The following is a 24,486-nucleotide window of genomic DNA, read 5'->3' on the forward strand; positions in this document are numbered from 1 at the left end:
GAAAATTCTATAAATTTGATACTTTTGCTTCTTCGGAGGCTATTTTTGGGGGAGAGGTCTTACAGGCAGTGGTGCCTTCTGTTTAAGTACTTGCCTTATCCCTCCCTTCATCTGTGTACTTTAGCTTTGGTATTGGTATCCCACAAGTAATGGATGATCCGTGGACTGGATACACCTTACAAGAGAAAACATAATTTATGCTTACCTGATAAATTTATTTCTCTTGTGGTGTAACCAGTCCACGGCCCGCCCTGTCATTTTAAGGCAGGTATTTTTTAACTTGAAACTACCACTGCACCCTATAGTTTCTCCTTTCTCTGTTTGTTTTCGGTCGAATGACTAGGGGTGGCAGTTAGGGGAGGAGCTATATAGACAGCTCTGCTGTGGGTGATCCTCTTGCAACTTCCTGTTGGGAAGGAGAATATCCCACAAGTAATGGATGATCCGTGGACTGGATACACCACAAGAGAAATACATTTATCAGGTAAGCATAAATTATGTTTTTTCTTCGTTCTCTTGGTATCTTTTGTTTAAAAGCAGGGCCGTAAGCTCAGTTGCACGTGCACGTGTGTGGCGCACTATATGGCGGCAGTTTTGGAAGAATGTTATCCGTATACAAGAGCCCTAGATGGCAGCACTATTTCCTGCCATTTAGTGCTCCAGACACTTACCTAGGTATCTCTTCAACAAAGAATAACACGAGAACAAAGCAAATTTGATAAGTAAATTGGTTAAACATTCTATAATGATCTGTTCTGTCTGAATCACAAAGGAAATGTTTGGGTTCCCTTTAAGATACAAAATGACTGTTAAATGCTTATAAAATGTCTGTGTTTGCAGAATTACATCATTAGCAAGCGCATTATAAAAAGACAATGCAATAAAACCGATTTCAATACATTTGTCAGAAAATAAAAATCTACTGCTCATTTGTTCTCCCATTTCCCGGCCCCCTGTATCATGTGACAGACATCAGCCAATCACAGACTAGCTTCTGCACATGCTCAGAAAGTGTGAATATAAAATGTGATCATGGAAGTAAATTGTCTTAAGACTGCTGCTCTGTCTGAGTTTATTGTGACTTGAGTGTCCCTTTAATTGTTTTTATTTACAGGTAATGAGGAAATGTCTGATGTTGAACTCATTGAAATAAAAAATCTACCGGAAGCTCAGGACAGAAAAACCCATGGAAATAACTGCACAAGTGAGTAACGAAAGGGAATTAGAGAGAGAAACCTCTTAAAGGGACATGGAACCCAAATGTTTTCTTTCATGATTCAGATAGAGGATACAGTTTTATAAAGCTCTGCAATGTACTTGTATTATCTTCAGTCTCTTGGTATCCTTTAATGAAGGAGCAGCAATGCACTACTGGGAGCTAGCTGAACACATTGGTAAGCCAATGATAAAAGGTATATTTGTGCAGCCACCAATCAGCAGCTGGCTCACAGCTCATGAGGCTACCTAGGTATGCTTTTCAACAAAGCATACCAAGAGAATGAAGCAAATGTGATAATAGAAGTAAATTGGAAATTTGCTTAAAGGGACAGTCAAGTCCAAAAAACCTTTCATTTTTCAAATAGGGCATGTAATTTTATACAACTTTCCAATTTACTTTTATCAACAATTTTGCTTTGTTCTCTTGGTATTCTAGTTGAAAGCAAACCTAGGGAGGCACATATGATAATTTCTAAGCCCTTGAAGGCCGCCTCTATTTTATTTACTTTTAACAGCAGGGGAGAGCAAGCTCATGTAGGCCATATAGATAGCATTGTGATCACACCCGTGGCTAGTGGCAGACACTGCACTAATTGGCTGGCTAAAATGCAAGTCAATAGATAATAACTAAAAGTCATGTGATTAGGGGCGGTCAGAAGATGCTTAGATACAAGTTAGTCACAGAAGTAAAAAGTGAATTAATATAACAGTGTTGGTTTTGCAAAACTGGGGAATGGGTAATAAAGGGATTATCTATCTTTTTAAACAACAACATTTCTGGTCTTGACTGTCCCTTTAAAATTGTTGCTTTATCTGAATCATGTTCCTTTAAATATTACTCAAGAGGGTCACTGAAACCAATTTTGTTTTCTTTAATGATTCAGATAGAGCAGCAACTTTCTAATTTATTCCTATTATCATTTTCTCTTCTAAAGGTGTATCCAGTCCACAGGTTCATCCATTACTTGTGGGATATTCTCCTTCCCAACAGGAAGCTGCAAGAGGACACCCACAGCAGAGCTGTCTATATAGCTCCTCCCCTAACTGCCACCCCCAGTCATTCTCTTGCAGCTCTCGACAAGAAATGAAGTATCAAGAGATATGTGGTGACTTAGTGTAGTTTTTACCTTCAATCAAGAGTTTGTTATTTTTAAACGGTACCGGCGTTGTAATGTTTTACTCTCAGGCAGAAATTAGAAGAAGAATTCTGCCTGGAGGTTTGATGATCTTAGCGGTTTGTAACTAAGGTCCATTGCTGTTCTCACACATAACTGAAGAGTATGGAAAGAAAACTTCAGTTGGGGGGACGGTCTGCAGATTGCCTGCTTTGAGGTATGTTCAGTATATTTTTTTCTAGAGAGATAAGGTCTAGAAAATGCTGACGGTGCCTGGTATATTTAAGGTAAGCCTGATACAGTGATTTAACAGCAACTGGGATCATGCTTGCAAAAAAGGGATAATATTCATGTTAATACCTATATTACTTAGTGTAAAAACGTTTGCATGATTTATAAATAAAAATGTTTTTTCTCTGAGGGTGATAAATCTTTATTTGGGGCCTAATTTCCACATGGCTTGTTAGATTACTCCTAGGAGTACTTTTTTAAGGCCCTCTGACTTTGAGTGCATGGTGGGAGGGGCCTATTTTCGTTTTCAGTCGGAGACATCCAGCTTCCCTGAAGGAGTCCTCTGGCTTATAGGACCTCTATAGAGGGTTTTGTTCCTGCAAAAATCGTTTTTAAGGGCAGGTAGGAGCCACAGCAGGGCTGTGGCAGTGTGTTTGACTGTTTGTTAACAGGTTTTAAGTTTTTCTAATTCGTTTTTGGGCCTGAGGGGTTAATCATCCATTTGCAAGTGGGTGCAATGCTGCTTTAGTCCCTTATACACACTGTAAAAATTTCGTAGAGTTTACTACTTTTTTTCACTGTTTTGCAGTTTATGTGGTAGTTTTTTTCTCTTAAAGGCACAGTACCGTTTTTTATTATTGCCTTTTTCACATTTATTAAAGTGTTTTCCAAGCTTGCTGGTCTCATTACTAGTCTGTTAAACATGTCTGACATAGAGGAAACTCCTTGTTCATTATGTTTAGAAGCCATTGTGGAACCCCCTCTTAGAATGTGTACCAAATGCACTGACCTTTCTATAAGTTATAAAGACCATATTATGGCTTTTAAAGATTTATCACCTTAGGTTTCTGAGACTGACAAAAGGGAGGTTATGCCATCTAGCTCTCTCCACGTGTCAGAACCTATAACTCCCGCTCAAGGGACGCCAAGTACATCTAGCGCGTCCAATGCGTTTACCTTACAAGACATGGCGGCAGTTATGAATCATACCCTCACAGAGGTATTGTCCAAACTGCCAGGGTTACAAGGAAAGCGAGACAGCTCTGGGGCTAGAACAAATACAGAGCTCTCTGACGCTTTAGTAGCTATGTCTGATATACCCTCACAATGTGCAGAAGTTGAAGCAGGAGAGCTTCTATCTGTGGGTGACTTCTCTGATTCAGGGAAGGGGTTACTTCAGTCTGACTCTGAAATGACAGCATTTAAATTTAAAGGGACAGTATACACTCATTTTCATATAACTGCATGTAGACACTACTATAAAGAATAATATGCACAGATACTGATATAAAAATCCAGTATACACAAATATTCATATAACTGCATGTAATAGACACTACTATAAAGAATAAGATGCACAGATACCGATATAAAAATCCAGTAGAAAACTGTTTAAAAACTTACTTAGAAGCTGTCAGTTTGGCTCTGTTGAAAAGGCAGCTGGAAAGCCCACTGCAAGTGGCAAATAAGACACTCCCCCCCCTTCTTTTGCATATGAAAAGACCCTTTACACAAACAGGAGCAAGCTGGAGAAGGTATCTGACTGTATTCACATAACACTTTGGGGCTTGGTTAGGAGTCTGAAAATCAGAGCAATGTTATTTAAAAATAAGCAAAACTATACATTTATTTAAAAAAAAAAAACTTTATGGGCTATATAAATAGATCATCTACAAAACATTTATGCAAAGAAAAAATGAGTGTATAATGTCCCTTTAAGCTTGAACACCTCCGCGTGTTGCTCAGGGAGGTTTTAGCGACTCTGGATGACTGTGACACCATTGTAGTCCCAGAGAAATTGTGTAAAATGGACAAATACTTTGCAGTGCCTGTTTACACTGATGTTTTTCCAATCCCTAAGAAGTTTTCAGAAATTATTACTAAGGAATGGGATAGACCAGGTGTGCCGTTCTCTCCCCCTCCTGCTTTTAAGAAAATGTTTCCTATAGATGCCGCTACACGGGACTTGTGGCAGACGGTCCCTAAGGTGGAGGGAGCAGTCTCTACCCTAGCTAAGCGTACAACTATTCCTGTCGAGGACAGTTGTGCTTTCCTAGATCCTATGGATAAGAAATTAGAGGGTTTCCTTAAGAAAATCTTTATACAACAAGGTTTTATTCTCCAGCCTCTTGCATGCATTGCCCCAGTCACTGCTGCAGCGGCTTTCTGGTTCGAGTCTCTGGAGGAGGCTTTACAGGTAGAGACCCCGTTAGATGATATCTTTGACAGACTTAAAGCTCTTAAGTTAGCCAATTCATTTATTTCTGACGCCGTTTTTCATTTAACCAAGCTAACGGCTAAAAATTCAGGTTTTGCCATTCAGGCACGTAGGGCACTATGGCTTAAATCCTGGTCAGCTGATGTCACTTCAAAGTCTAAACTTCTCAAGATCCCCTTCAAAGGGCAGACCCTATTTGGGCCTGGACTGAAGGAGATCATTTCTGATATTACTGGAGGAAAAGGCCACGCCCTTCCCCAGGATAGGTCCAACAAGTTAAGGACCAAACAGACTAATTTTCGTTCCTTTCGAAACTTCAAGAGTGGCGCAGCTTCATCTTCCTCTTCTACAAAACAAGAGGGAAATTTTGCCCAGTCCAAGCCAGTCTGGAGACCTAACCAGGCTTGGAACAAGGGGAAACAGGCCAAAAAGCCTGCTGCTGCCTCTAAGACAGCATGAAGGAGTAGCCCCCGATCCGGGACTGGATCTAGTGGGGGGCAGACTTTCTCTCTTCGCCCAGGCTTGGGCAAGAGACGTCCAGGATCCTTGGGCTCTGGAGATTGTTTCCCAGGGATATCTTCTGGATTTCAAAGCTTCATCTCCAAAGGAGAGATTTCATCTCTCACAATTATCTGCAAACCAGATAAAGAGAGAGGCATTCTTACATTGTGTTCAAGACCTACTAGTTATGGGAGTGATCCACCCAGTTCCAAAGGAGGAACAGGGGCAGGGCTTCTATTCAAATCTGTTTATAGTTCCCAAGAAAGAGGGAACTTTCAGACCAATCTTGGATCTCAAGATCCTAAACAAATTTCTCAGGGTCCCATCCTTCAAGATGGAGACTATTCGAACCATCCTACCTATGATCCAGGAGGGTCAATATATGACTACCGTGGATTTAAATGATGCTTATCTACATTTTCCGATACACAGGGATCATCATCAGTTTCTCAGGTTCGCCTTCCTAGACAGGCATTACCAGTTTGTGGCTCTTCCCTTCGGGTTAGCCACGGCACCAAGAATCTTTACGAAGGTTCTAGGGTCCCTTCTGGCGGTTCTAAGACCGTGGGGTATAGCAGTAGCCCCTTACCTAGACGACACCCTGATACAGGCGTCAACTTTTCATATCGCCAGGTCCCATACGGACATTGTTTTGGCATTCCTAAGGTCTCACGGGTGGAAGGTGAACGAAGGAAAGAGTTCTCTCTCACCTCTCACAAGAGTTTCCTTCCTAGGAACTCTGATAGATTCAGTAGAAATGAAGATTTATCTGACAGAGGTCAGGTTGTCAAAACTTCTAACTTCCTGCCGTGCTCTTTATTCCATTTCTCGTCCGTCAGTGGCTCAGTGTATGGAGGTAATCGGATTAATGGTAGCGGCAATGTACATAGTTCCGTTTGCCCGCCTACATCTCAGACCACTGCAACTTTGCATGCTCAATCAGTGGAATGGGGATTACACAGATTTGTCCCCTCTACTAAATCTGGATCAAGAGACCAGGGATTCTCTTCTCTGGTGGCTATCTCGGGTCCATCTGTCCAAGGGAATGAGTTTCCGCAGGCCAGAATGGACTATAGTAACGACAGATGCCAGCCTTCTGGGCTGGGGTGCAGTCTGGAACTCCCTGAAGGCTCAGGGTTCGTGGACTCAGGAGGAGGCCCTCCTTCCGATAAACATTCTGGAACTAAGAGCGATATTCAATGCTCTTCAGGCTTGGCCTCAGCTAGCTGCGGTCAGGTTCATCAGATTTCAGTCGGAAAAACATCACGACTGTAGCCTATATCAACCATCAGGGGGGAACAAGGAGCCCCCTGGCAATGTTGAAGGTTTCAAAGATAATTCTATGGGCAGAGGTTCACTCTTGCCATCTCTCAGCTATCCATATCCCAGGAGTAGAGAACTGGGAGGCGGATTTTCTAAGTCGGCAGCCTTTTCATCCAGGGGAGTGGGAGCTCCATCCGGAGGTATTTGCCCAGTTGATCCAACTTTGGGGCAAACCAGAACTGGATCTCATGGCGTCTCGTCAGAACGCCAAGCTTCCTTGTTACGGGTCCAGGTCCAGGGATCCCAAGGCAGCGCTGATAGATGCTCTAGCAGCGCCCTGGTCCTTCAGCCTGGCTTATGTGTTTCCACTGTTTCCTCTGCTCTCTCGTCTAATTGCCAAGATCAAGCAGGAGAGAGCTTCGGGGATCTTGATAGCCCCTGCGTGGCCACGCAGGACTTGGTATGCAGATCTGGTGGACATGTCATCCTTTCCACCATGTACTCTGCCGCTAAGGCAGGACCTTCTACTTCAAGGTTCCTTCAAACATCCAAATCTAATTTCTCTACGTCTGACTGCTTGGAGATTGAACGCTTGATTCTATCAAAGCGTGGTTTTTCCGAATCAGTCATTGATACCTTAATTCAGGCTCGAAAGCCTGTCACCAGGAACATCTATCATAAGATATGGTGTAAATATCTTCATTGGTGTGAATCCAAGGGTTACTCATGGAGTAAGGTCAGGATTCCTAGGATATTATCTTTTCTCCAAGAAGGATTGGAGAAGGGATTGTCAGCTAGTTCCTTAAAGGGACAGATTTCTGCTCAGTCTATTCTTTTGCACAAACGTCTGGCTGAGGTTCCAGACGTTCAGGCGTTTTGTCAGGCTTTAGTTAGAATCAAGCCTGTGTTTAAACCTGTTGCTCCGCCATGGAGTTTAAATTTAGTTCTTAAAGTTCTTCAAGGGGTTCCGTTTGAACCTTTGCATTCCATAGATATTAAGCTTTTATCTTGGAAAGTTCTATTTTTAGTAGCTATCTCCTCGGCTCAAAGAGTTTCGGAGTTATCTGCTTTACAGTGTGATTCCCCTTATCTGATTTTCCATGCAGATAAGGTAGTGTTACGTACCAAACCTGGGTTTCTGCCTAAGGTAGTATCTGATAAGAATTTCAATCAGGAGATTGTTGTTCCTTCCCTATGTCTTAATCCTTTTTCAAAGAAGGAACATCTATTACACAATCTTGATGTGGTTCGTGCTTTAAAGTTTTATTTACAAGCTACGAAAGATTTTCGTCAAACATCTGCTTTGTTTGTTGTCTACTCTGGACAGAGGAGAGGCCAAAAGGCTTCGGCAACTTCTCTTTCCTTTTGGCTAAGAAGCATAATTCGCTTAGCTTATGAGACTGCTGGCCAGCAGCCTCCTGAAAGAATTACAGCTCATTCTACTAGAGCAGTAGCTTCCACATGGGCTTTTAAACATGAGGCCTCTGTTGAACAGATTTGTAAGGCGGCGACTTGGTCTTCGCTTCATACCTTTTCTAAATTCTATAAATTTGATACTTTTGTTTCTTCGGAGGCTATTTTTGGGAGAAAGGTCTTACAGGCAGTGGTGCCTTCCGTTTAAGTTCCTGCCTTGTCCCTCCCTTCATCCGTGTCCTAAAGCTTTGGTATTGGTATCCCACAAGTAATGGATGAACCCGTGGACTGGATACACCTTTACAAGAGAAAACAAAATTTATGCTTACCTGATAAATTTATTTCTCTTGTGGTGTATCCAGTCCACGGCCCGCCCTGTCATTTTAAGGCAGGTGTTTTTTTTTTTTTAAAATACTATTTTTATTGAGAACAAGAAAAAGGATACAAGTACATGTAAACTTATACAATGCAGACTCGCAGGTCTGGAGTTGACAAAAGGAATATTCATCTGATGCATGTATGCCTTCAATAAACAGCAAAACAACAGTTTGAATTATATCATAATCCAACTTTTACTTGTCCTCTTTTCATCCTCCCCTATTTGGGGAACATTATTAATATAACTGAACTTCTAAACAACCATTAATTAACTGTGACACCTTTGTGTGGTAAGTTATCTGTTGGGTTCTTGGCAAGACTTGTAATAGTCATAGTACCTGCTCTATGGAATGAAAAAAAAAAAAGAAAAAAAAAGAAAAAAAAAGGAAGAGAAAAGGGGAAGAGGGTGAGGGCTGTAGTGGATAGGGTCCTAGAGTCACCTATGAGCGTTTATATGGTCATGTTTTCCCTCTCTCCCACCCCGTTATCGCGTGGAAGGCAGGTGTTTTTTATTTTTAAACTACAGTCACCACTGCACCCTATAGTTTCTCCTTTTTTTCTTGCTTGTCTTCGGTCGAATGACTGGGGGTGGCAGTTAGGGGAGGAGCTATATAGACAGCTCTGCTGTGGGTGTCCTCTTGCAGCTTCCTGTTGGGAAGGAGAATATCACACAAGTAATGCATGAACCCGTGGACTGGATACACCAGTTATCCGATATCAGGTAAGCATAAATTTTGTTTTTTCTTCGTTCTCTTTGTATCTTTATCTGAAAAAGCAAGAATGTAAGCTAAGGAGCCGGGCCATTTTAGGTTCAGCACCTGGCTAAATGTAGCCACCAATAAGCAAACACTATCCAGGATGCTGAACTTAAAATGAGCCAGCTCCGTAGCTTACATTCATGCTATTTGAAATAAAGATACAAAGAGAACGAAGAAAAATTGATAATTGCAGTAAATTAGAAAGTTGCTTAAATTTGCTGCTCTGTCTGAATCATGAGAGAAAACATTTGGGTTTAGTGTCCCTTTAACAGTAAGAATTTACCCAGAAATCACTAGTAGTCTTACAGTACAGTAGTTTTTTGTATTAAATGGGAAGATTTATACCTCCAATTAAAAAATAAACTACGTACATAACTCAGTCTTTATTTCTTTAATACCAACATATCAAGATGCCCTCAGTTATTATTATTTTTCTTAGATTTAATTTATTGTACCATCATATTGTTATTCATATAAACGGTAAATATTATACTAAATCTTTTTATTAGATTTCATTTATTGTACCATCATATTATTATTTCATATAAACGGTAAATATTATACTAAATCTTTATTAGATTTAATTTATTGTACCATCATATTGTTATTTATATAAACTGTAAATATTATACTAAATCTTTTTATTAGATTTAATTTATTGTACCATCATATTGTTATTCATATTAACGGTAAATATTATACTAAATCTTTTTATTAGATTTAATTTATTGTACCATCATATTGTTATTTCATATAAACGGTAAATATTATACTAAATCTTTTTATTAGATTTCATTTATTGTACCATCATATTGTTATTCATATAAACGGTATATATTATACTAAATCTTTATTAGATTTAATTTATTGTACCATCATATTGTTATTTATATAAACTGTAAATATTATACTAAATCTTTTTATTAGATTTAATTTATTGTACATTCATATTGTTATTCATATAAACGGTAAATATTATACTAAATCTTTATTAGATTTAATTTATTGTACCATCATATTGTTGTTCATATAAATGGTAAATATTATACTAAATCTTTTTATTAGATTTAATTTATTGTACCATCATATTTTTATTTCATATAAACGGTAAATATTATACTAAATCTTTATTAGATTTAATTTATTGTACCATCATATTGTTATTTCATATAAACGGTAAATATTATACTAAATCTTTATTAGATTTAATTTATTGTACCATCATATTGTTATTCATATAAACGGTAAATATTATACTAAATCTTTATTAGATTTAATTTATTGTACCATCATATTGTTATTTCATATAAACGGTAAATATTATACTAAATCTTTATTAGATTTAATTTATTGTACCATCATATTGTTAATAAACGGTAAATATTATACTAAATCTTTTTATTAGATTTAATTTATTGTACCATCATATTGTTAATAAACGGTAAATATTATACTAAATCTTTTTATTAGATTTAATTTATTGTACCATCATATTGTTAATAAACGGTAAATATTATACTAAATCTTTTTATTAGATTTAATTTATTGTACCATCATATTGTTAATAAACGGTAAATATTATACTAAATCTTTTTATTAGATTTAATTTATTGTACCATCATATTGTTAATAAACGGTAAATATTATACTAAATCTTTTTATTAGATTTAATTTATTGTACCATCATATTATTATTTCACATAAACTGTAAATATTATACTACATCTTTTTATTAGATTTAATTTATTGTACATTCATATTGTTATACATATAAACGGTAAATATTATGCTAAATCTTTTTATTAGATTTAATTTATTGTACCATCATATTGTTCATTCAAATAGCCTAACTGTAAATATTATACTAAATCTTTTTATTAGATTTAATTTATTGTACCATCATATTGTTATTCATATAAACGGTAAATATTATACTACATCTTTTTAAAAAGTTATTAAAAAAACATGAAACTTGGAAATGTGTAAGGCAGGACTCCCAAAGGGGTGCTAGAGCATATAAGGGATAGGCGCTAGAGCATATAAGGGGAGGGTGCTAGAGCATATAAGGGGAAGGCATTTGAGAATATAAGGGGAGGACATTAGAGCATATAAGGGGAGGGTGCTAGAGTATATAAGGGGAGTGTGTTCATGTGTGGAAGTGTGTTTTTGTAAATGTCTTTGTGCGGGAGTGTGTGTGTCCTTGTGTGGGAGTGTGTTTTTGTAAATGTCTTTGTGTGGGTCTGTGTCCGTGTGTGGGAGTGTCTGTGTCTGTGTGTAAGTGTCCTTGTGTGGGAGTGTGTGTGTCTGCGTGTACAGTAGGTGTCCTTATGTGTCTGTGTTTATCAGGGTCAGTCTGAGTGTGAAAGAGTGAGTGTATTTCAGTGTGTTACAGAGAATGTGTGTGTGTGTGGGTGTAAGAGATTATGTGTGAGAGTGTGCAAATTTGTGTTTATGTACTATTATAAATAGTGTTTACTTTGCAAAAAAATTTGCTGTCCCTTTCAGTGAGCGTTTTCTTCATAAACAGGGAGAGTCCACAGCTGCATTCATTACTTTTGGGAATTCAGAACCTGGCCACCAGGAGGAGGCAAAGACACCCTAGCCAAAGGCTTAAATACCTCCCCCACTTCCCTCATCCCCCAGTCATTCTTTGCCTCTCATCATAGGAGGTTGGCAGAGAAGTGTCAGAAGTTTTCGGTGTATTCTCTTATGGAGGGTAGTCCTGTCAGCCTTTCAGTGAGAGCAAGGATGAAAGCTTGATTCCGGAGATGCAGGGAGAGTCTTTCTGTGAAACCATTTCCACTCATATTAACAGCTCCATAAGCAATCAGCGTTGACTAGTTACGCTGCCTGCTTTCTTCTCTCAAGTCCATGTCAGAAGCGACGCTACTAGCTGTCACACTTGAAGGGCTGTGTTCCTGTTCCACGGTGTAGATTCCGGTAAGATCGTTTCATTTTACTTTCAATATGGAATGGAATGAATAAAAGACAGTGTCTCAGTGGGACTCCTTTTATTTTATGGAATCAAGGGTTAATATCTCCTGAGGGCGGTTATTGAACAGGGCGGACTTTAATCATGTTTGTTATGTGATTCTGTCTGCTAATGTATAGTGATATTTAGGCTCGTGGCTATTTCGGAACATACCAGCCTTTTCTGTAGGCGGCGTGGACCAGCTCGCTTTTTCTTGGACTGCATGGTGCACCTTGTGACCGGGCTTGGTCACGCTTCTGTTCTCCATTTCCGTATTCCCAACCATGTGGCGATGGAGAGAGTCTGTTTCACTAGAGTCTGGGTCAAAGGAGGTGGTGAGTGCCCCAGCCATTGGGGGTGTAAGGTGCAGTTGGATTTTTGGAGACTGTTCTCTCTGATTTAGGTTCTACTTCTTGCGAAGAATATGAATTGGCCTGGGTGATACATGCCCATCAGTTATGTTTCGAATGCCGTTTTAGAGTGCTCTAATCTTCAGAATATGGGAACTTAGGGTCCGCTGAGCCATCCGCCCCTGAGGATTCCATATCCCGCAAGGGGCGTGCCCTAGAACCTCCTTTGGCTACGCAAGCAGGTGTCCCAAATGCCATTTATCCTTCTATGGAAGGCGGCTTGTTTCCTCCAGAGGTTACAGCACGGTTCTGCATGGCCATAGCTATGGCATGGCGCATTTACATCTTCCAGGAAGATATTGTCCGTGTTCTGTTAACCAGGACTCATCAGGTGTGGGATCGTCTGGTCCAGTTCAGCCCTCTGGGGAAGCGGTTTCCCCTGAGGCTTCAGGGGTCCAACCCTCGGGGCCAGGGTCATCAGTTGCCCCGGCGGAGGTAAGTCTTGCTTTTTGTTATAGACTGGCGTGCCTTCGTGTCCTGCTGAGGCATGTTTTGGCAGTGCTGGAGGATCCCAGTCCTAATCGGTTGGTGAATCCTCGGTCTTCCGTTCCAGACAGCAAGCAGGGTTTGACGAATGGGGATGAAGCAATCTCCTTGTCGTCTCCTTTTTTTTGCTGTCCCTTTCAGTGAGTTTTTTCTTCATAAACGGAGAGAGTCAACATATGCATTTAGATTCTACTTAATCTTAATCTTTTACAAAGCTTCCAGTTCTGAGCTTTGGAAGAATTGGATCTCTGAACGGCTGGTCCTGTTAGTGTGTCCGTTCTTCGTGGGCGTTAACCTGCAGGTGTTGTCCTTCTTTTATTTTGATCCGGTTAGGATGTATTTTATTTAATTTTGAAAGCTCATGTCGGTTATAAATTTTCCTTTGGAAACATTTTCTTCTCTGGAATTTGATACTAGCGATTTTGTGGTCGTATTGGCGCTTCTACGGAAGTTATATGAAAAGTTAGGACATTGTAATGTCTACCGTTTGCTTTATTTGTTTATCCCTTCTAGGGTTGCGACTTTCTGTGGCCTTGGACAGTTCTTGGGTGCCCTATGTATCAGGCTGGTCCTGATTGGGTACTAGTTTATTCTGTCTCTTGAGGTCTATATCAGACATGTGGTGCCCGTTATACCTGGCTGGTCCGGTCTGGGCGCCGAGTGGCTCACTCTGGTTTTGAGTTTCGTTTTCTTGTTTTCATTACAAATTATAGGTGGCCTTTCATTCCAAGATGTCAGACTGGTCCTTGTTTATTCTTCTGGGGGCATCAGAGGGGATTGTGCTCAGTCCTCATTGGCCTATCCATGCTTAGCTGGCGGGTTTTCCGAGGTTCAGATCCTGCTAAGGCATACTCTGTAGGCTCCTGGGTTCTTTTGGATCAGGTGCTAGAGTCTTTCTCCTTCCCATAGTGGGTTGGAGATTCAGAGGATTCCATGGAATCTGTGGTGCCAGGTTCTGTTGGCATTTCCTTGTCTTTCTTTTGAAGCTTCCTTTGGGATTGTCCTCTTGGGCTCTGTTCCCTTGATCACTGTTGGCCTTTTGGTCATCTGTTTCAGGAAGTTAGGGCCTTTCTTTCATGTAATTAGCAAGAGTCCATGAGCTAGTGACGTATGGGATATACATTCCTACCAGGAGGGGCAAAGTTTCCCAAACCTCAAAATGCCTACAAATACACCCCTCACCACACCCACAAATCAGTTTTACAAACTTTGCCTCCTATGGAGGTGGTGAAGTAAGTTTGTGCTAGATTCTACGTTGATATGCGCTCCGCAGCAGGTTGGAGCCCGGTTTTCCTCTCAGCGTGCAGTGAATGTCAGAGGGATGTGAGGAGAGTATTGCCTATTTGAATTCAATGATCTCCTTCTACGGGGTCTATTTCATAGGTTCTCTGTTATCGGTCGTAGAGATTCATCTCTTACCTCCCTTTTCAGATCGACGATATACTCTTATATATATATATATATATATATATATATATATATATACCATTACCTCTACTGATTCTCGTTTCAGTACTGGTTTGGCTTTCTACTACATGTAGATGAGTGTCCTGGGGTAAGTAAGTCTTATTTTCTGTGACACTCTAAGCTATGGTTGGGCACTTTTATATAAAGTTCTAAATATATGTATTCAAACATTTATTTGCCTTGACTCAGGATGTTCAACGTTCCTTATTTCAGACAGTCAGTTTCATATTTGGGATAATGCATATGAATAAATCAATTTTTTTCTTACCTTAAAATTTGACTTTTTTCCCTGTGGGCTGTTAGGCTCGCGGGGGCTGAAAATGCTTCATTTTATTGCGTCATTCTTGGCGCGGACTTTTTTGGCGCAAATTTTTTTTTCTGTTTCCGGCGTCATATGTGTCACCGGAAGTTGCGTCATTTTTGACGTTTTTTTGGGCCAAAAGTGTTGGCGTTCCGGATGTGGCGTCATTTTTGGCGCCAAAAGCATTTAGGCGCCAAATAATGTGGGCGTCTTTTTTGGCGCTAAAAAATATGGGCGTCACTATTGTCTCCACATTATTTAAGTCTCATTATTTATTGCTTCTGTTTGCTAGAAGCTTGTTCACTGGCATTTTTTCCCATTCCTGAAACTGTCATTTAAGGAATTTGATCAATTTTGCTTTATATGTTGTTTTTTCTATTACATATTGCAAGATGTCCCAGATTGACACTGAGTCAGAAGATACTTCTGGAAAAACGCTGCCTGGTGCTGGATCTACCAAAGTTAAGTGTATCTGCTGTAAACTTGTGGTATCTGTTCCTCCAGCTGTTGTTTGTAATGAATGTCATGACAAACTTGTTAATGCAGATAATATTTCCTTTAGTAATGTTACATTACCTGTTGCTGTTCCGTCAACATCTAATACTCAGAGTGTTCCTGTTAACATAAGAGATTTTGTTTCTAAATCCATTAAGAAGGCTATGTCTGTTATTCCTCCTTCTAGTAAACGTAAAAGGTCTTTTAAAACTTCTCATTTTTCAGATGAATTTTTAAATGAACATCATCATTCTGATTCTGATAATGGTTCCTCTGGTTCAGAGGATTCTGTCTCAGAGGTTGATGTTGATAAATCTTCATATTTATTCAAAATGGAATTTATTCATTCTTTACTTAAAGAAGTCTTAATTGCATTAGAAATAGAGGATTCTGGTCCTCTTGATACTAAATCTAAACGTTTAAATAAGGTTTTTAAATCTCCTGTTGTTATTCCAGAAGTTTTTCCTGTCCCTGATGCTATTTCTGAAGTAATCTCCAGGGAATGGAATAATTTGGGTAATTCATTTACTCCTTCTAAACGTTTTAAGCAATTATATCCTGTGCCATCTGACAGATTAGAATTTTGGGACAAAATCCCTAAAGTTGATGGGGCTGTCTCTACTCTTGCTAAACGTACTACTATTCCTACGGCAGATAGTACTTCCTTTAAGGATCCTTTAGATAGGAAGATTGAATCCTTTCTAAGAAAAGCTTACTTATGTTCAGGTAATCTTCTTAGACCTGCTATATCTTTAGCGGATGTTGCTGCAGCTTCAACTTTTTGGTTAGAAGCTTTAGCGCAACAAGTAACAGATCATAATTCTCATAGCATTGTTAATCTTCTTCAACATGCTAATAACTTTATTTGTGATGCCATCTTTGATATCATTAGAGTTGATGTCAGGTATATGTCTCTAGCTATTTTAGCTAGAAGAGCTTTATGGCTTAAAACTTGGAATGCTGATATGTCTTCTAAGTCAACTTTGCTTTCCCTTTCTTTCCAGGGTAATAAATTATTTGGTTCACAGTTGGATTCTATTATCTCAACTGTTACTGGAGGGAAAGGAACTTTTTTACCACAGGATAAAAAATCTAAAGGTAAATTTAGGTTTAATAATCGTTTTCGTTCCTTTCGTCACAATAAGGAACAAAAGCCTGATCCTTCACCCACAGGAGCGGTATCAGTTTGGAAACCATCTCCAGTCTGGAATAAATCCAAGCCTTTTAGAAAACCAAAGCCAGCTCCCAAGTCCACATGAAGGTGCGGCCCTCATTCCAGCCCAGCTGGTAGGGGGCAGATTACGATTTTTCAAAGAAATTTGGATCAATTCAATTCACAATCTTTGGATTCAAAACATTGTTTCAGAAGGGTACAGAATTGGCTTCAAGATAAGGCCTCCTGCAAAGAGATTTTTTCTTTCCCGTGTCCCAGTAAATCCAGCGAAGGCTCAAGCATTTCTGAAATGTGTTTCAGATCTAGAGTTGGCTGGAGTAATTATGCCAGTTCCAGTTCTGGAACAGGGGCTGGGGTTTTATTCAAATCTCTTCATTGTACCAAAGAAGGAGAATTCCTTCAGACCAGTTCTGGATCTAAAAATATTGAATCGTTATGTAAGGATACCAACATTCAAAATGGTAACTATAAGGACTATCCTGCCTTTTGTTCAGCAAGGGCATTATATGTCCACAATAGATTTACAGGATGCATATCTGCATATTCCGATTCATCCAGATCACTATCAGTTTCTGAGATTCTCTTTCCTAGACAAGCATTACCAGTTTGTGGCTCTGCCGTTTGGCCTAGCAACAGCTCCAAGAATTTTTACAAAGGTTCTCGGTGCCCTTCTGTCTGTAATCAGAGAACAGGGTATTGTGGTATTTCCTTATTTGGACGATATCTTGATACTTGCTCAGTCTTCACATTTAGCAGAATCTCATACGAATCGACTTGTGTTGTTTCTTCAAGATCATGGTTGGAGGATCAATTTACCGAAAAGTTCATTGATTCCTCAGACAAGGGTAACCTTTTTAGGTTTCCAGATAGATTCAGCGTCCATGACTCTGTCTCTGACAGACAAGAGACGTCTAAAATTGATCTCAGCTTGTCGAAACCTTCAATCACAATCATTCCCTTCGGTAGCCTTATGCATGGAAATTCTAGGTCTTATGACTGCTGCATCGGACGCGATCCCCTTTGCTCGTTTTCACATGCGACCTCTTCAGCTCTGTATGCTGAACCAGTGGTGCAGGGATTACACAAAGATATCTCAATTAATAACTTTAAAACCGATTGTACGACACTCTCTGACGTGGTGGACAGATCACCATCGTTTAGTTCAGGGGGCTTCTTTTGTTCTTCCGACCTGGACTGTAATTTCAACAGATGCAAGTCTGACAGGTTGGGGAGCTGTTTGGTCGTCTCTGACAGCACAAGGGGTTTGGGAATCTCAGGAGGTGAGATTACCAATCAATATTTTGGAAGTCCGTGCAATTTTCAGAGCTCTTCAGTCATGGCCTCTTCTAAAGAGAGAATCGTTCATTTGTTTTCAGACAGACAATGTCACGACTGTGGCATACGTCAATCATCAAGGAGGGACTCACAGTCCTCTGGCTATGAAAGAAGTATCTCGAATACTGGTATGGGCGGAATCCAGCTCCTGTCTAGTTTCTGCGGTTCATATCCCAGGTATAGACAATTGGGAAGCGGATTATCTCAGTCGCCAAACGTTACATCCGGGCGAATGGTCTCTTCACCCAGAGGTATTTCTTCAGATTGTTCAAATGTGGGGACTTCCAGAAATAGATCTGATGGCTTCTCATCTAAACAAGAAACTTCCCAGGTATCTGTCCAGATCCAGGGATCCTCAAGCGGAAGCAGTGGATGCATTGTCACTTCCTTGGAAGTATCATCCTGCCTATATCTTTCCGCCTCTAGTTCTTCTTCCAAGAGTAATCTCCAAGATTCTGAAGGAATGCTCGTTTGTTCTGCTGGTGGCTCCAGCATGGCCTCACAGGTTTTGGTATGCGGATCTTGTCCGGATGGCCTCTTGCCAACCGTGGACTCTTCCGTTAAGACCAGACCTTCTGTCGCAAGGTCCTTTTTTCCATCAGGATCTCAAATCCTTAAATTTGAAGGTATGGAGATTGAACGCTTGATTCTTAGTCAAAGAGGTTTCTCTGACTCTGTGATTAATACTATGTTACAGACTCGTAAATCTGTATCTAGGAAGATATATTATAGAGTCTGGAAGACTTACATTTCTTGGTGTCTTTCTCATCATTTTTCCTGGCATTCTTTTAGAATTCCGAGAATTTTACAGTTTCTTCAGGATGGTTTGGATAAAGGTTTGTCTGCAAGTTCCTTGAAAGGACAAATCTCTGCTCTTTCTGTTCTTTTTCACAGAAAGATTGCTAATCTTCCTGATATTCATTGTTTTGTACAAGCTTTGGTTCGTATAAAACCTGTCATTAAGTCAATTTCTCCTCCTTGGAGTTTGAATTTGGTTCTGGGGGCTCGTCAAGCTCCTCCATTTGAACCTATGCATTCATTGGACATTAAATTACTTTCTTGGAAAGTTTTGTTTCTTTTGGCCATCTCTTCTGCTAGAAGAGTTTCTGAATTATCTGCTCTTTCTTGTGAGTCTCCTTTTCTGATTTTTCATCAGGATAAGGCGGTGTTGCAAACTTCTTTTAAATTTTTACCTAAGGTTGTGAATTCTAACAACATTAGTAGAGAAATTGTGGTTCCTTCATTATGTCCTAATCCTAAGAATTCTAAGGAGAGATCATTGCATTCTTTGGATGTAGTTAGAGCTTTGAAATATTATGTTGAAGCTACTAAGAATTTCCGAAAGACTTCTAGTCTATTTGTTTTCTTTTCCGGTTCTAGGAAAGGTCAGAAGGCCTCTGCCATTTCTTTGGCATCTTGGTTGAAATCTTTAATTCATCATGCTTATGTCGAGTCAGGTAAAACTCCGCCTCAAAGGATTACAGCTCATTCTACTAGGTCAGTTTCTACTTCCTGGGCGTTTAGGAATGAAGCTTCGGTTGATCAGATTTGCAAAGCAGCAACTTGGTCTTCTTTGCATACTTTTACTAAATTCTACCATTTTGATGTGTTTTCTTCTTCTGAAGCAGTTTTTGGTAGAAAAGTACTTCAGGCAGCTGTTTCAGTTTGATTCTTCTGCTTATAATTTCAGTTTTTTTCATTATAAGATTTAAAACTTTATTTTGGGTGTGGATTATTTTCAGCGGAATTGGCTGTCTTTATTTTATCCCTCCCTCTCTAGTGACTCTTGCGTGGAAGATCCACATCTTGGGTAGTCATTATCCCTTACGTCACTAGCTCATGGACTCTTGCTAATTACATGAAAGAAAACATAATTTATGTAAGAACTTACCTGATAAATTCATTTCTTTCATATTAGCAAGAGTCCATGAGGCCCACCCTTTTTGTGGTGGTTATGATTTTTTTGTATAAAGCACAATTATTCCAATTCCTTATTTTTTATGCTTTCGCACTTTTTTCTTATCACCCCACTTCTTGGCTATGCGTTAAACTGATTTGTGGGTGTGGTGAGGGGTGTATTTGTAGGCATTTTGAGGTTTGGGAAACTTTGCCCCTCCTGGTAGGAATGTATATCCCATACGTCACTAGCTCATGGACTCTTGCTAATATGAAAGAAATGAATTTATCAGGTAAGTTCTTACATAAATTATGTTTTTGGGGCCTTTTTGGGGACTTTCGGGATCTCGTCTGCTCCCATATTTTTGGAACTCAGCAGATTATGTTGTATCGTTTTTTTTTCTGGGTTCGCCTCTGCTTAGGCGTTTTGGGTTTTCACTCGCCAGGGTTAGGATGCTTGTTCATTCGTAAATTCCTCGAGTTGTAGGGGCTTCCGGGAAGATGATCCTGAGAGGATCTTGGAGACTATTCTTATCTTCTCAATACAGAATTTCTATGGGTTGAGCTCTGTTCTTGTGTAGGTCAATCTTAGTCTTTGGACTTGGCGGGTGTTGTCCCTAGAACCCTTTGGGTCAACCAGAGTAGCTATGTGGTTTTCATCATTACCTAGCACCCTTTAAGTTGGGAGTTTGAATCCCGCTGTGGGTGTTTTTAAAGCACTCTGTGCCTGGGACTCTTACGTGAGAGTTCAGTGTCCAAGGTATCTTGGATATGACTGGATTGCATCGCCTGTTGTGCAAGGTCTGCTCCAGATGGGATAACCCAGTGGTTCCTCAGGGGTTATTAGTTTGTTAAAGCTGGCTCTGGATTCCGGGTGTCTGTGTTTTTTTGTCCTGGTTCTTGACTGGACATTTTGAGGTTCTGTATCCAGATCTCTTAGGATTGGTTCGGGACGGCCCAATCCTAACAGACATCTTCTGTCCCTACAGGCGGATTTTTCTCTCTTTTATCAGAGAATTAGACTTTTCTACTGGGCTGGCCGCAGTGGCCGGATGGTTCTTTCATTCAGTACTTGACTTTTTGAGTCCGTCTACAGCTTTTCACTCCATACCTGTGTGCGGGTGAGCTGTTCTGTTTTTGTTTTCCCTCCCTTTGGGGTGGATTTGGCATTCCACAGTATCCGCCTGGTACTCGGAGGTACTTTTCTTCCTCTATTCAGTGGGGTTGTCCCCCCTGCCTTGCGTACAGGATGTCAGAGTGAAGGGCTGGATTTTTTGTGACATGCCATTACTGTAGTTTCAGTAGAGGGTCTCCTTTTGGGAGTGTCTTCGGAAAGGGAGATGCGTCTGGGTTCTGGAACCCGAGCTCTTTTTTTGGGGGGCTGGATCCCCTCCCTTTTTCCTTCCTGAAGGTCTTGGTGATCGGGGAATTTTCAATCCCCTTGTTTTTTCAGACATTGTCAGTCGCTTTGGTACTGGTTCCGTTGCTCGGAGCAAGGGTCAGGGATCTGTCTGCTCTGTTGAACTTTGACCGTGTCTCATAGGTAGATCTTGTGAGCCTTCCTTAGGTGGGAGGCTTCGCGTGGATCCCTCCTCAGCAGATAGTTTCTCTGTTGGTTCTGGATTCTGTTCTTCCTTTCCTGTGGGAAGGAGTTGTTCTTTACTACTTTGGAGTTTTCTTTTCTGAAGACAGTCATGTGCAGTTTACTACCTTAGCTAGTGTTGGCGGCTTGTGTTCGCTTAAGACCTCTTTTGCAGCAGTAAGCCTATGGCTTTCAGAGGATCATATTTAGATATTCTGATGCTGTTTTTCAGCAGCTCCCAGGGACAGTTTGTCTTTAGGTTGCTCTATCCTGGGTGCGGATTAGCACTCTGCGTAGGGGAGGAGTTCTTCCTTTCTCCCTTTAAGTTTTCAGTGCTTACTTTGGTCCCTTGTATTCTTTGCAAATAGGGGTCTGGGATTTTCCTCCCTTTGCTCTGCCAGGTCGGTAAGGTTCTTTTATAGGTTTTGCCTTGTTTCATCCTGGTTTACTCTCTTGGAGTTACCCTTGGGTTTTCTTTATTGACCTAGTTCATTTACGATCTGGGGTCCTTTCGGACTCCCTTATCTGAGTCCTTTTTCTTCCCTTCTGGAAGAATATGGAGGTTCCCCTTACTTCTGGTTGGGGGTGAGTTTCTTTGTGGGCCGAGTGTCTGCAGGACTTTGTCTCCTCAAAGGCTTTTTGGCTTGGTCGAGTCTAGTGATTCTGAGTGGTCTCTAGCAAGGGCCTTGCTGGTTCTAACTGCTGGGCAATTACTTGGGTCTTTTCCTTTTTTGTCCTTGCGGCTTCTGATGAAGCAGTCTTTTTGTCGGGAGTTTGGGTGTTTTCAGGCTATGGTGCCCTCAGAATGGGCCGCCTTTTGTACCCGCCCGTTTTTGCATTCAGTGTCCTCTAAAGCTTGGGTATTGTTTTCCCAAAAGTAATAAATGCAGCTGTGGACTCTCCCGGTTTATGAAGAAAAACTTAAATTCTGCTTACCTGATAATTTTCTCTTCTTCAAACGGGGAGAGTCCACAGCTCCCTGCCCGCATTTTTTATATGGGGTGGCCGTAATATTTGTTTTTGTTCTTCTGGCACCTTTTTCACTCTGATATTTCTCCTACTGTTCCTTGTTCCCTTGGCAGAATGACTGCGGCATGAGGGAAGTGGGGGAGGTATTTAAGCCTTTGGCTGGGGTGTGTTTGCTTTGCCTGGTGGCCAGGTTCTGAATTCCCAAAAGTAATGAATTCAGCTGTGGACTCTCCCCATCTGAAGAAAAGAAAATTATCAGGTAAGCATAATTTAAGTTTTCTTTTAGTCAAAATAAGATCATTAAAAATATTTGACATCTTAAAGAATATTTCTTTTTGCTTCATTAGAACGGCAACTTTAGAATGTAAAATCTTAACTTGTATTGTCTACAAAATTCTACTTTTCTCACCGTGCTGTTTTCTGACAGATGGATACGCTAGTATGCTAGTAGAATCTGAAACAGAGGCCTGCTTGTCAGAGAGCACTGAGGAACATGACAGCTGCTTCCCTCAACAGAAGGTTCTAGAGGAAAACTTACAAAGGAACAAAATCGTAGGATTGTGCAAAAAAAGAAATCTCACATCTACAGGACATATTTATCAGCGAAACCACAAGTCATTTGCTTTAAATCGGAGTCATGTGAATTATTCTAGTTCTGCACCTTGTACAACAAGAAACGTTAAAACTACAAAATCCATCAGGCGGAAATTAGAGTGTGAAGAAAAACGACCGCCACATATAGGAGGAAAAGCAAATTTATACCAACAAAAAGAACAGTTTAATTTCACATCTAATCTGCTAGATGAACAGCACAGAACAGGAGACCATGCAGAAGAGATGCCATATTGTTGCCAGAAATGTGGCCAAGGCTTTTCCCAAGGTGCAGAGCTTGTTAAACATCTCCAAATTCATACAGAGGAGTATCATATTTACCAGAAAAGCTCACCAAAATTGAATCTGTTATCGCAGAGAACATCAGTTGGAGATAACGATATTATTTGTCAAACATGTGGAAGAGCTTTCTCATGCAAGTCCAGCCTAGTGGCACATCATAGAACTCATACAGGGGAGAAACCCTATGTGTGCCAGCTTTGTGGTAAAGGTTTCTCTGTTAGTTCAAGTCTGGTCAAACACTACAGAACCCACACAGGAGAGAAACCATATGGCTGTCAGAAATGTGGCAAACGGTTCTCACAGAAGTCAAATCTGGACAAACATTATGTAACGCACACCGGAGAAAAACCGTATGTTTGCCAGGAATGTGGGAAAGGCTGTTCACAGAGAGCAAATCTGATTAAGCATCAGCAAACACATGTAATGGAAATGCAACATATTTGTCAGGACTGCGGCACATTTTTTACAACTAGATCGGGTCTTGTGATCCACCAGAAATCTCATGCTAAATAGAAGCTAGAAAGCTGATGCATTATGGGATGCGCTACATTCGAAAATAACCACTGAACTGTTCAGGGTAATCTGTATTTACTTTATTGTAAAAACAATATATTTATACATATACTTATGTTACCCAGTAATGTTTTTATTCCATCACATAACGCACATACCAGAGAATTATAAATCAGAAATAGCATGTAAATAAAAAATGTGTCTCATCAAATTGACATCTTTCTCCTGGTATCTTTTGTTGAAACTTAGCACCTCTCCGTGAGAGCATACTGAGGTAGTTGACAGGAGTGTGCACATGTCCTGAGAGCTTTATGCATAACATTAATACAAACATACACACTCCTGAGCGTTGTCAAGCTCTGATTGGCCAACTGAATTCCTGCTAGAGTTGTACATGAACCAATCAGATGAATGCCTGCCAAAGACCCAACATCTATGGAGTTTACATTAAGTTTTCATTAAACCAAGGTGTAGTTTTCCTAATCCTGTTGCTAAACCATGTACAGCCAGATTAGATAGGGAGCTCACTGGTCTTAACCTTTAGGAGTACGGTTCTCCTATCTTTCCTGGTGCCAATAATACAACAATAAAACATTTGTGTTAGTAGCCTCTGCACCGGCGCTTCCCAAAAAAAAAGTGAAGCAGATCAAAATGTTTTTTTTTAGGCAAACACTAAAGGGACACTAAAGTAAAAATTAAAGTTTTTAATAACGACTTATTTATGTAATTCCTATAATTCGTTAAACCCCAAAAAGCATATACAGATTTATGTGTAAAGTGTTTTCTAATAGATCAGTGACCAGTTGGTGCAGGATAGTAATGCAAAGTATCAGACTGGAAACTGAAAATTTATGTTTTTTTATGGAGTCTTGAATTCCAGCCTTTTTTGTAAAAAAAA

At 40.1% G+C, this 24,486-nt stretch overlaps 1 protein-coding gene across 2 annotated transcripts in view; it reads left to right on the forward strand.

The window, feature by feature from the left end:
• Positions 1-23,803, forward strand: part of LOC128635622 (zinc finger protein 432) — a 56,752-nt gene extending 32,949 nt beyond the window's left edge. For both annotated transcript variants that reach the window (XM_053688690.1, XM_053688691.1), the window contains exons 4-5: positions 1,115-1,204; positions 22,609-23,803. In XM_053688690.1, the coding sequence (XP_053544665.1) occupies positions 1,115-1,204; positions 22,609-23,588 (1,070 nt within the window). In that variant the 3' untranslated portion in view covers positions 23,589-23,803. The remainder of the gene's footprint in view (positions 1-1,114; positions 1,205-22,608) is intronic.
• Positions 23,804-24,486: the final 683 nt, after the last annotated feature.

The sequence above is a fragment of the Bombina bombina genome, chromosome 7 (assembly GCF_027579735.1).
Source record: "Bombina bombina isolate aBomBom1 chromosome 7, aBomBom1.pri, whole genome shotgun sequence".
NCBI classification, from domain to species: Eukaryota; Metazoa; Chordata; class Amphibia; order Anura; family Bombinatoridae; genus Bombina; species Bombina bombina.